General features: G+C 45.3%; 1 protein-coding gene across 1 annotated transcript in view; it reads right to left on the reverse strand.

Annotated features, from left to right (window-relative positions):
* The window catches only part of ITGA8 (integrin subunit alpha 8), a 550,523-nt gene that overhangs the window by 142,016 nt on the left and 395,797 nt on the right, over nt 1–12,710 (reverse strand). Inside the window, exon 23 of the mRNA XM_069211593.1 lies at nt 1,350–1,430. Within this exon, the coding sequence (XP_069067694.1) occupies nt 1,350–1,430 (81 nt within the window). The remainder of the gene's footprint in view (nt 1–1,349; nt 1,431–12,710) is intronic.

Genomic DNA, 12,710 nt, shown 5'->3' on the forward strand with positions numbered 1-12,710 from the left:
ATTGAGTAAGGCACTCACTTAGGTGAGCAACCCACTGGTGTCACTGAGCACAGCATGAAACACAAATGAGCAATCTTGTGGTGTGATATAATTGAGCAGCACCCAAGAATTTGTTGGATGCACCCTCTCTTTTAACAGCATCACACTGCTATGTCATGTAAGCAGGTCTGATGGTATTTTATTTTCCATTATTTTCCAGTTCTAATGGCATTTTAAGAGAATGATATTTTTAAAAGGTTTTGTTTATCATTACACATGGCTTCTTGGAACTATTTTTCAACTCTGGCACAGTGTATGAGGTATTGATGCTAAAGGCCAGGCATAAGTCTTAATGATTTTATTATTTTTATTAGACACAAATATTTATGATGACCACGCAATGTATTTTCTGCGGTAGCGGAGTAATGTTCTTGGGTGCTAGCCTCATTTATAAACCAGATTGTAATCTACGCTGACACCATCATAAATTTGCAATAGCCATGTGAGACTAAAAATCCCTCTTAATGAAATTCAGTGATGATTGAGTGTACATTTGATGTCAGATCACAAACTTAAAATCTATTGATTTATGCAGTGAGTTGCCAAGGCCAACTCTAGTTATCAGCCCGCACTGGACATGGTCCCTAAGTTGAAAAAGCTGAAGCTTGCATACAGAGTCATATACTCAATTGTGTTTCTGTCAGCTGCTTTTTTTGCCACAGGGTTATTACTAACTAATAGTTATGTGAATAACACCCACTCTGGAGAAGATATGCACAATCATGTAACGATAAATTTGAGCTACATTTAGTCCAATCTAGCTCATGGTGTAGAGGTTTGTTGATCCTCCTTATTTCATGGTGTAGGCACCACAGTGTCACTGTTCTACATGTGATATTCCATGGAGTAGTTAGTGATTTACAGGTGATACTCCCTAGTGTAGTCAGAAGGATGTCAGTGTTCTACAGGTAATATTTTAGCAAAAACCTCCCCTTTGCACTTCTTCATTGAGAACTGAGTCCTTGCTATTTTATGACATTTAAAGTCATGAAATATTTGTTGTTGGTTTTCTTTTTAATAAAATCACTTGGTAATGTTATATTGTTTACATTTTAGTTTATTTTATATTTGTGATTTGGCTAGTGTTATTTCTGGAGTGGGGTTAGTGTGAATGAATATGGAAGTATTGGGTGAATCTGTTTTTTTTATCAACAGTGGCTGATTCCATTAGGTAGATTACTTGCCCTTGAAAATAAATGTGTAACTAACAAGAAGAGGTCTGCGTTAACTCCAGTACCATTGCTGGGGAGTCATCGGAATTAGCCAGGAAACAGCATTTTATACACAAACAAACATGAATAAACACTCACCCTCTTATCTCCACTTTGGCTGCAGCACTGATGTTACCTTGCAAGCTCACAAAATTACTGTTTGGGTTATCCTTATTGGAGCTATAAAAAATGTAAATAGTTTTCATCAGCACAGTGTATAAGTATATTGCAAAATTTACGTCTTGTTGCGATATTAAATGAACAGATTAAAGTGCAAAATAGAAATAATTAATAATTCCTACAAAATGTGTTCTTTATTTGTAATCATATTTATTGTTTATTTTATATAAGAAAATAGTCTCTGAATCTCATAAATCAAATACACCAGTGGTCATTAACCATTTGACTTCTGTGGACCCCAACTTAATTGTTAATGGAGCCCAGTGACCCCCATAAGATAATTTTGGGAATCCAGGAATCCACATTAAGGGCCTCGTTATGAGGCTGGCAGTCCAAGGGCCGCCAGCCTCGCAGTGATAGTTGGACCTCACAACTGTGGTAGTCTGACCGCCACATTACAATCCTGACAGGCGGACCAGCCAGGGTACTGCCGTCTCTGCCGGGAACGTGGTTCCTGATGGTCAGACGGCTGAGTTCAGCGCTGCCTTGCTGATTGCGACTCAACTTTCCACCAGCCTTCTCATGGCAGGGTTTGTGCCTTGAGGCTGTTGGAAAGCCAATGCCAAGGGGCACAGAGGGGCCCCTGCACTGCCATTGCCCATGGCATGGGGTCCCCCTGTCCAGCACTGTTGGAATGAGCACTGTATGCTTTGCTCTGCTTTGCTTTGCAGACAGTGCACATTCTGAGGGTGCTGTGTACCACGGTATTGGCCTTGGCACTCATAAGGGAGCCGACACCAATATTGTAGCACTGTCCCTCGCCGGGCCATATTCTACAATGTTCCCGCCGGTCAGCCCAGCTGGAACATTGTAAAGCAATTGGAGGGAGCCCCCGCCATGGTGGTGGTGTCCTCCCAGTGAGTTTGGTGGTCCCATGGTGGGTCCACCAAAATCATAATGAGGCCCTATGTCTTTACTGGAAGAGGGGGGCCTTGGCCTAGGGACTTTCAGTGATAAAAGCCACAAAACAATGCACAAAATTACAGAAACAAGCAGTTATTAAATAAATACTCAAATGAGAATATATTTTATTTCACAAATAAAACATCAGAACCTTAACTTTAATGGATGTTTGGACATTTTCTAAATTAATTTGAGGAACTCATCATCCATACCATGGTCTGTTTGACACTCCCGTACTGTTCCCATGAATCAATCAGAGGATACTAACTTAATTTGTATCTTCCAATTTCAAATTCCTTTGCATTTACAGACTATTTTAGAATTTTCACTTTTACATTTTGCGTCTTTATTTGTATGCATTTTATTGATCTGTTAATATTTCATTTTCTAAACAGTCGCAGATGCTTCACAGACCACCAGGATTTTGCCACACCACATTAAGGACCACTTAAATACACTATGCATTCACAAAGAAATAAAAATCATTAGGAATTTTCATCCTAAGCAAACTATATTCAGCAGACCATTATTTGCCCACTCCCTGCTTCCCTTTATGGAGCTCCAAAAATGGTAGCCATGGTGGTGGTGTCCTCCCAGTGACTCTTTTCTATGACACCCTACTATATGTTTTATTTTATCTGTTAACACCACGTGACACATGTATATGTTTAGTTAGATAATTAGTGTAACTTTTTAACGTCATATTTACAGGAATATGAAGAAATACAGAACCGTGGAAAGGATTAGAGAAATTTGGTCTCGTTCAAAAGATCCCCAGCCATTGCAGTGATCCAGATTTTGGAACTCTTTGAGTCCTTCCCTATAATCTTCACTGCACTGAGCCTTACTCTTCATCATCACAGACTTTACTTTATGAATGTAAGTCCATAAAACATGACCCTTAATAGTAAGAGAGAGACAGCCTGAAACAGAAAACAGTGAAATTGACATTGACTTTGCCACTTTGAATTGGCTTGTTAGAGACACCAGCATACATTGTTATTTCCAACTTTTGAAATATGGCTGCTCAGTCTTCAGGGCAAAGAGTGCAGGGTGTTGACTTCTTCATTTAAAGTCTGCATCAATCAGAATTTGAGCACATTATTCATTTTATTTATGTATTTATTTATTTACTAGTTTAAGAAGTGTTGTACAGCTCTAAGTGGCTACATTGCGGCCACTTCCGAGCACTAGGCAGTGGGAGGTCAAATACTAGTTTCAGAACAGCCCAAGAGCAGAAAAGCTGGCATGTTGGTTAGATGGATCCCTTGTAGTCTGCTTACGTGGACCCTGGAAAGGGAGACAGTCACGTCTTCTTGGAGAGATATAAAAAAAAAACAAGACTTTGAAGGATCTCCCTCCATGTTTTATTCACTTGGGCTTGAAGTTGCAGACCAAACAAATTATGACTTTGCCTTCAAAATGACTTAAAAAGAGTACCTTATCATTCCAAAACAGACTACTGAACCAGATGAAGGGCTACTTCAGAAGAGACCTGAGAGCAAAAATGAATTTCAGGCACAAGAGAGGGGCCTCTGTGTAACTTTAAGGTCGAGGAAATTTTAAATAAACGATCTGGTATTCACATATCCAGTCATCTATATTTGAAGAAGAAATGGTAGCTTTTTTTAATGACAAATTGATAACTATACCATGTTTGCACTGAAAAATCAATTACTGAGATACTCAAGACTGAAAGCAAACAAAGCCTGTTACCACATTTTTCATATGTACACGAAGGACCTAAAATTACTTCTGTCGTATGGAGTAAAAACAACCGATACATTTTCGACATTTGCTAGTTCAAAATATTTAAAATGTGTCCACAGTCCCATATCAGAATCACAAGGTCTGGGGTTTCGGTGTAAAAAGCTGTGTTTCCTATTGTGAAAGAAATTCACTTCGACACAGTTCACTGACATGAAGTATTCCCACGTTTCTGCAATTTGTCACATCGTGGACATAATGTAAGAAAAAAAGTTTTGTTTACTGCTATCACATCTGGCGAGAATCACGGGAATGTCCAAATGTGCAAAAGTCATACACTAATAGCGATTAGTCACTTGGAAACGAAGAATCTGCTACCAGACTTCTGAACTGCGGGTATTTATTTTCTGTACTGATTATTAATGTTACCTAAATAACTCCATCTCCACAAACCAGTCCCTTTATGCAAAAGCCAATGTTCTTTCAATGAAAAACAAGTTTGCTACAAAGGCAAACATTAAGTGAATTTCACTCCTTTTTGACATGCATGCTCAAATAGATCACCAGATACAGAACTAAATAAATATTCTTCATTAAACAACATTCTGAGCATGGTGCGCCAGTTCACAAAACACTGTAGATCAGCACCAGTTAATGTGACCAAGCTTTGCAGATCTAGAAGCTAAGGAAACAAGTGGACTAAGGGCCTCATGTACAAAGCATTGTTCAATGCTTCGGGTCATTTGCGACTAGAAAAATGCTTTTTTGGGCTGTGCAAAGCCCAAACTGCGATTCGGTAACTTGTTACTGAATAGCAATTTTGGTTTTACGATTCAGTATTAGGAAGGGACGTGTCCGGGGAGCCATACCGAATGCAAATGGCATGTATGATTGTTTTGTGATCGTGAATGTGGTTGAAAAACAATTGCAGTTGGCACCAATTTCAAATTGGTGCTAACCCATTCGTAAATGGGGAAGGAGTCCCTAAAGGACCCCTTCCTCTTTGTGAATGCATGCAAAAATGTTTTTTAATAGCAGGCAGTGGTCCTGCAGACCACTGCCTACTCTAAAAAACATGAAACTGAAACGTTTAATTTTTTTCTTTTTAAACGTAGCCCATCTTCCTTCAAGGAAAACGAGCTGCGTTTAAAATCACAGACATGGGTTGTAAGGAAATGCCTCCTTGGCATGGTTGCCCCCTGACTTTTTGCCTTTGCTGATGCTATGTTTACAATTGAAAGTGTGCTGAGGCCTGCTAACCAGGCCCCAGCACCAGTGTTCTTTCCCTAACCTGTACTTTTGTATCCACAATTGGCAGACCCTGGCATCCAGATAAGTCCCTTGTAACTGGTACTTCTAGTACCAAGGGCCCTGATGCCAAGGAAGGTCTCTAAGGGCTGCAGCATGTCAACCTACCAAAATACAGCTCCAGGAGCTTTTGGCAGAGTTTGAAAAGGCCAACCCCTCTGAGGGTGGCAACTCAGAGGAAGAGGATAGTGACTTGGAGGAAAATTCCCCCCTACCAATCCTATCTAGGGAGAACAGGGTCCCTCAAACCCTGACTCCAAAAATAATAGTCAGAGATGCTGGTTCCCTCACAGGAGAGACCAACACCTCTGAAATCACTGAGGATAGCCCCAGTGAAGAGGACATCCAGTTAGCCAGGATGGCCAAAAGATTGGCTTTGGAAAGACAGATCCTAGCCATAGAAAGGGAAAGACAAGAGATGGGCCTAGGACCCATCAATGGTGGCAGCAATATAAATAGGGTCAGAGATTCTCCTGACATGTTGAAAATCCCTAAAGGGATTGTAACTAAATATGAAGATGGTGATGACATCACCAAATGGTTCACAGCTTTTGAGAGGGCTTGTGTAACCAGAAAAGTGAACAGATCTCACTGGGGTGCTCTCCTTTGGGAAATGTTCACAGGAAAGTGTAGGGATAGACTCCTCACACTCTCTGGACAAGATGCAGAATCTTATGACCTCATGAAGGGTACCCTGATTGAGGGCTTTGGATTCTCCACTGAGGAGTACAGGATTAGGTTCAGGGGGGCTCAAAAATCCTCGAGCCAGACCTGGGTTGACTTTGTTGACTACTCAGTGAAAACACTAGATGGTTGGATTCAAGGCAGTGGTGTAAGTAATTATGATGGGCTGTACAATTTATTTGTGAAAGAACACCTGTTAAGTAATTGTTTCAATGATAAACTGCATCAGCATCTGGTAGACCTAGGACCAATTTCTCCCCAAGAATTGGGAAAGAAGGCGGACCATTGGGTCAAGACAAGGGTGTCCAAGACTTCAACAGGGGGTGACCAAAAGAAAGGGGTCACAAAGACTCCCCAGGGGAAGGGTGATGAGACAACCAAAACTAAAAATAGTAAAGAGTCTTCTACAGGCCCCCAAAAACCTGCACAGGAGGGTGGGCCCAGAGCCTCTTCACAAAACAATGGGTACAAGGGTAAAAACTTTGATCCCAAAAAGGCCTGGTGTCATAGCTGTAAACAGCATGGACACCAAACTGGAGACAAGGCCTGTCCCAAGAAAGGTTCCACTCCAAACTCCCATCCAGGTAACACTGGTATGGCTAGTCTCCAAGTGGGATCAACAGTGTGCCCAGAGCAAATCAGGGTCCACACTGAAGCTACTCTAGTTTCTGAGGGTGGGGTGGATTTAGCCACACTAGCTGTCTGGCCGCCTAACATGCAAAAATACAGACAGCAACTCTTAATTAATGGGACTAGAATAGAGGGCCTGAGGGATACAGGTGCCAGTGTCACCATGGTGACAGAGAAACTGGTTTCCCCTGGCCAATACCTGACTGGAAAAACTTACACAGTCACCAACGCTGACAATCAGAGAAAAGTACATCCCATGGCAATGGTTACTTTAGAATGGGGAGGGGTCAATGGCCTGAAACAGGTGGTGGTCTCCTCAAATATCCCAGTGGACTGTCTGCTTGGAAATGACCTGGAGTCCTCAGCATGGGCTGAGGTAGAACTAAAAACCCATGCAGCAATGCTGGGTATCCCTGAACTGGTGTGTGTGAAAACAAGAGCACAGTGCAAGGCACAGGGTGAAAAAGTAGAGCTGGAGTCTGGAAAAATGGCCCAGCCTACCAAGAGAACAGGAAAGTCAGTTGGGAAACCAACTGCAACACAGCAAAAGGAAGGGAACCTCTCTTCTCAGGAAGAAGTTCTGCCCTCTGAGGGAACTGAGCCTTTGGAGCTTGAACCTTATCAGGTTGAGCTCTTAGGCCCAGGGGGACCCTCAAGGGAGGAGCTGTGTAAGGGACAAGAAACCTGTCCCTCTCTTCAAGGCCTTAGGCAGCAAGCTGCTGAAGAGTCCAAAGGCAAGAAAAATGGAACGCATAGGGTCTATTGGGAAGATGGACTCCTGTACACTGAGGCCAGAGACCCCAAACCTGGTGCCACTAGGAGAGTGGTAGTGCCTCAGCTGTTCAGGAAGTTCATCCTAACATTGGCCCATGACATTCCCCTTGCTGGACATTTGGGACAAACCAAGACGTGGGAGAGGTTAGTCAACCACTTCTACTGGCCCAATATGTCCAACATGGTTAAGGAGTTTTGCCTCTCCTGCCCCACCTGTCAAGCCAGTGGTAAGACAGGTGGGCACCCAAAGGCCCCCCTCATTCCACTTCCAGTGGTGGGGGTTCCCTTTGAAAGAGTGGGTGTGGACATAGTTGGTCCACTAGAACCTCCCACAGCCTCAGGAAATATGTATATCCTGGTAGTAGTGGATCATGCTACCAGGTATCCTGAAGCTATTCCCCTTAGGTCGACTACTGCCCCTGCAGTAGCCAAGGCCCTCATTGGTATCTTTACCAGAGTGGGTTTCCCTAAGGAGGTGGTGTCTGACAGAGGTACCAACTTCATGTCAGCATACCTAAAGCACATGTGGAATGAGTGTGGAGTGACTTATAAATTCACTACACCATACCACCCACAAACTAATGGCTTGGTTGAGAGATTCAACAAGACATTAAAAGGCATGATCATGGGGCTCCCAGAAAAGCTCAAAAGGAGATGGGATGTCCTCTTGCCATGTCTGCTTTTCGCTTACAGAGAGGTGCCACAGAAGGGAGTAGGATTCTCACCCTTTGAACTTCTGTTTGGTCATCCTGTAAGGGGACCACTTGCTCGTGTTAAAGAAGGCTGGGAGAGACCTCTCCATGAGCCAAAACAAGACATAGTGGACTATGTACTTGGCCTTCGCTCTAGAATGGCAGAGTACATGGAAAAGGCAACCAAAAACCTTGAGGCCAGCCAACAGCTCCAGAAGTTTTGGTATGACCAAAAGGCTGCACTGGTTGAGTTCCAACCAGGGCAGAAAGTCTGGGTTCTGGAGCCTGTGGCTCCCAGGGCACTCCAGGACAAATGGAGTGGCCCTTACCCAGTACTAGAGAGGAAGAGTCAGGTCACCTACTTGGTGGACCTGGGCACAAGCAGGAGCCCCAAGAGGGTGATCCATGTAAACCGCCTTAAGCTCTTCCACGACAGGGCTGATGTCAATCTGTTGATGGTAACAGATGAGGATCAGGAGGCAGAGAGTGAACCTCTCCCTGATCTTCTGTCATCAGACCCAAAAGATGGTACAGTAGATGGAGTGATCTACTCAGACACCCTCTCTGGCCCACAGCAAGCTGATTGTAGGAGAGTCCTACAACAGTTTCCTGAACTCTTCTCCTTAACCCCTGGTCAGACACACCTGTGTACCCATGATGTGGACACAGGAGACAGCATGCCTGTCAAGAACAAAATCTTTAGACAATCTGACCATGTTAAAGAAAGCATCAAGGTGGAAGTCCACAAGATGCTGGAATTGGGAGTAATTGAGCGCTCTGACAGCCCCTGGGCTAGCCCAGTGGTCTTAGTCCCCAAACCTCACACCAAAGATGGAAAGAAAGAGATGAGGTTTTGTGTGGACTACAGAGGGCTCAATTCTGTCACCAAGACAGATGCCCATCCAATTCCAAGAGCTGATGAGCTCATTGATAAATTAGGTGCTGCCAAATTTCTAAGTACCTTTGACTTGACAGCAGGGTACTGGCAAATAAAAATGGCACCTGGAGCAAAAGAAAAGACAGCATTCTCCACACCTGATGGGCATTATCAGTTTACTGTTATGCCCTTTGGTTTAAAGAATGCCCCTGCCACCTTCCAAAGGTTGGTGAATCAAGTCCTTGCTGGCTTGGAGTCCTTTAGCACAGCTTATCTTGATGATATTGCTGTCTTTAGCTCCACCTGGCAGGATCACCTGGTCCACCTGAGGAAGGTTTTGAAGGCTCTGCAATCTGCAGGCCACTCTATCAAGGCATCCAAATGCCAGATAGGGCAGGGAACTGTGGTTTACTTGGGACTATTCTGGACTGGGTAGCTCCAAAAACCCAGACTCAAGTCAGGGCATTCCTTGGCTTGACTGGGTATTACAGGAGGTTTGTGAAGGGATATGGATCCATTGTGACAGCCCTCACTGAACTCACCTCCAAGAAAATGCCCAAGAAAGTAAACTGGACTGTGGAATGCCAACAGGCCTTTGACACCCTGAAACAGGCAATGTGCTCAGCACCAGTTCTCAAAGCTCCAGATTATTCTAAGCAGTTCATTGTGCAGACTGATGCCTCTGAACATGGGATAGGGGCAGTTTTGTCCCAAACAAATGATGATGGCCTTGACCAGCCTGTTGCTTTCATTAGCAGGAGGTTACTCCCCAGGGAGCAGCGTTGGAGTGCCATTGAGAGGGAGGCCTTTGCTGTGGTTTGGTCCCTGAAGAAGCTGAGACCATACCTCTTTGGGACTCACTTCCTAGTTCAAACTGACCACAGACCTCTCAAATGGCTGATGCAAATGAAAGGTGAAAATCCTAAACTGTTGAGGTGGTCCATCTCCCTACAGGGAATGGACTTTATAGTGGAACACAGACCTGGGACTGCCCATGCCAATGCAGATGGCCTTTCCAGGTTCTTCCACTTAGAAAATGTAGACTCTCTTGGGAAAGGTTAGTCTCATCCTCTTTCGTTTGGGGGGGGGTTGTGTAAGGAAATGCCTCCTTGGCATGGTTGCCCCCTGACTTTTTGCCTTTGCTGATGCTATGTTTACAATTGAAAGTGTGCTGAGGCCTGCTAACCAGGCCCCAGCACCAGTGTTCTTTCCCTAACCTGTACTTTTGTATCCACAATTGGCAGACCCTGGCATCCAGATAAGTCCCTTGTAACTGGTACTTCTAGTACCAAGGGCCCTGATGCCAAGGAAGGTCTCTAAGGGCTGCAGCATGTCTTATGCCACCCTGGAGACCTCTCACTCAGCACAGACACCCTGCTTGACAGCTTGTGTGTGCTAGTGAAGACAAAACGAGTAAGTCGACATGGCACTCCCCTCAGGGTGCCATGCCAGCCTCTCACTGCCTATGCAGTATAGGCAAGACACCCCTCTAGCAGGCCTTACAGCCCTAAGGCAGGGTGCACTATACCATAGGTGAGGGTACCAGTGCATGAGCATGGTACCCCTACAGTGTCTAAACAAAACCTTAGACATTGTAAGTGCAGGGTAGCCATAAGAGTATATGGTCTGGGAGTCTGTCAAACACGAACTCCACAGCACCATAATGGCTACACTGAAAACTGGGAAGTTTGGTATCAAACTTCTCAGCACAATAAATGCACACTGATGCCAGTGTACATTTTATTGTAAAATACACCACAGAGGGCACCTTAGAGGTGCCCCCTGAAACTTAACCGACTATCTGTGTAGGCTGACTAGTTTTAGCAGCCTGCCACAAACCGAGACATGTTGCTGGCCCCATGGGGAGAGTGCCTTTGTCACTCTGAGGCCAGTAACAAAGCCTGCACTGGGTGGAGATGCTAACACCTCTCCCAGGCAGGAATTGTCACACCTGGCGGTGAGCCTCAAAGGCTCACCTCCTTTGTGCCAACCCAGCAGGACACTCCAGCTAGTGGAGTTGCCGCCCCCTCCGGCCAGGCCCCACTTTTGGCGGCAAGGCCGGAGAAAATAATGAGAATAACAAGGAGGAGTCACTGGCCAGTCAGGACAGCCCCTAAGGTGTCCTGAGCTGAGGTGACTCTAACTTTTAGAAATCCTCCATCTTGCAGATGGAGGATTCCCCCAATAGGGTTAGGATCGTGACCCCCTCCCCTTGGGAGGAGGCACAAAGAGGGTGTACCCACCCTCAGGGCTAGTAGCCATTGGCTACTAACCCCCCAGACCTAAACACGCCCTTAAATTTAGTATTTAAGGGCTACCCTGAACCCTAGAAAATTAGATTCCTGCAACTACAAGTAGAAGGACTGCCTAGCTGAAAACCCCTGCAGCGGAAGACCAGAAGACGACAACTGCCTTGGCTCCAGAAACTCACCGGCCTGTCTCCTGCCTTCCAAAGATCCTGCTCCAGCGACGCCTTCCAAAGGGACCAGCGACCTCGACATCCTCTGAGGACTGCCCCTGCTTCGAAAAGACAAGAAACTCCCGAGGACAGCGGACCTGCTCCAAGAAAAGCTGCAACTTTGTTTCCAGCAGCTTTAAAGAACCCTGCAAGCTCCCCGCAAGAAGCGTGAGACTTGCAACACTGCACCCGGCGACCCCGACTCGGCTGGTGGCGATCCAACACCTCAGGAGGGACCCCAGGACTACTCTGATACTGTGAGTACCAAAACCTGTCCCCCCTGAGCCCCCACAGCGCCGCCTACAGAGGGAATCCCGAGGCTTCCCCTGACCGCGACTCTTTGAACCTAAAGTCCCGACGCCTGGGAGAGACCCTGCACCCGCAGCCCCCAGGACCTGAAGGACCGGACTTTCACTGGAGAAGTGACCCCCAGGAGTCCCTCTCCCTTGCCCAAGTGGAGGTTTCCCCGAGGAATCCCCCCCTTGCCTGCCGGCAGCGCTGAAGAGATCCCGAGATCTCTCATAGACTAACATTGAAAACCCGACGCTGGTTTCTACACTGCACCCGGCCGCCCCCGCGCTGCTGAGGGTGAAATTTCTGTGTGGACTTGTGTCCCCCCCGGTGCCCTACAAAACCCCCCTGGTCTGCCCTCCGAAGACGCGGGTACTTACCTGCAAGCAGACCGGAACCGGGGCACCCCCTTCTCTCCATTCTAGCCTATGTGTTTTGGGCACCACTTTGAACTCTGCACCTGACCGGCCCTGAGCTGCTGGTGTGGTGACTTTGGGGTTGCTCTGAACCCCCAACGGTGGGCTACCTTGGACCAAGAACTAAGCCCTGTAAGTGCCTTACTTACCTGGTAAAACTAACAAATACTTACCTCCCCTAGGAACTGTGAAAATTGCACTGTGTCCACTTTTAAAACAGCTATTGGTGAATAACTTGAAAAGTATACATGCAATTTTGATGATTTGAAGTTCCTAAAGTACTTACCTGCAATACCTTTCGAATGAGATATTACATGTAGAATTTGAACCTGTGGTTCTTAAAATAAACTAAGAAAAGATATTTTTCTATATAAAAACCTATTGGCTGGATTTGTCTCTGAGTGTGTGTACCTCATTTATTGTCTATGTGTATGTACAACAAATGCTTAACACTACTCCTTGGATAAGCCTACTGCTCGACCACACTACCACAAAATAGAGCATTAGTATTATCTATTTTTACCACTATTTTACCTCTAA

Source organism: Pleurodeles waltl, chromosome 10, assembly GCF_031143425.1.
Source record: "Pleurodeles waltl isolate 20211129_DDA chromosome 10, aPleWal1.hap1.20221129, whole genome shotgun sequence".
NCBI lineage: Eukaryota > Metazoa > Chordata > Amphibia > Caudata > Salamandridae > Pleurodeles > Pleurodeles waltl.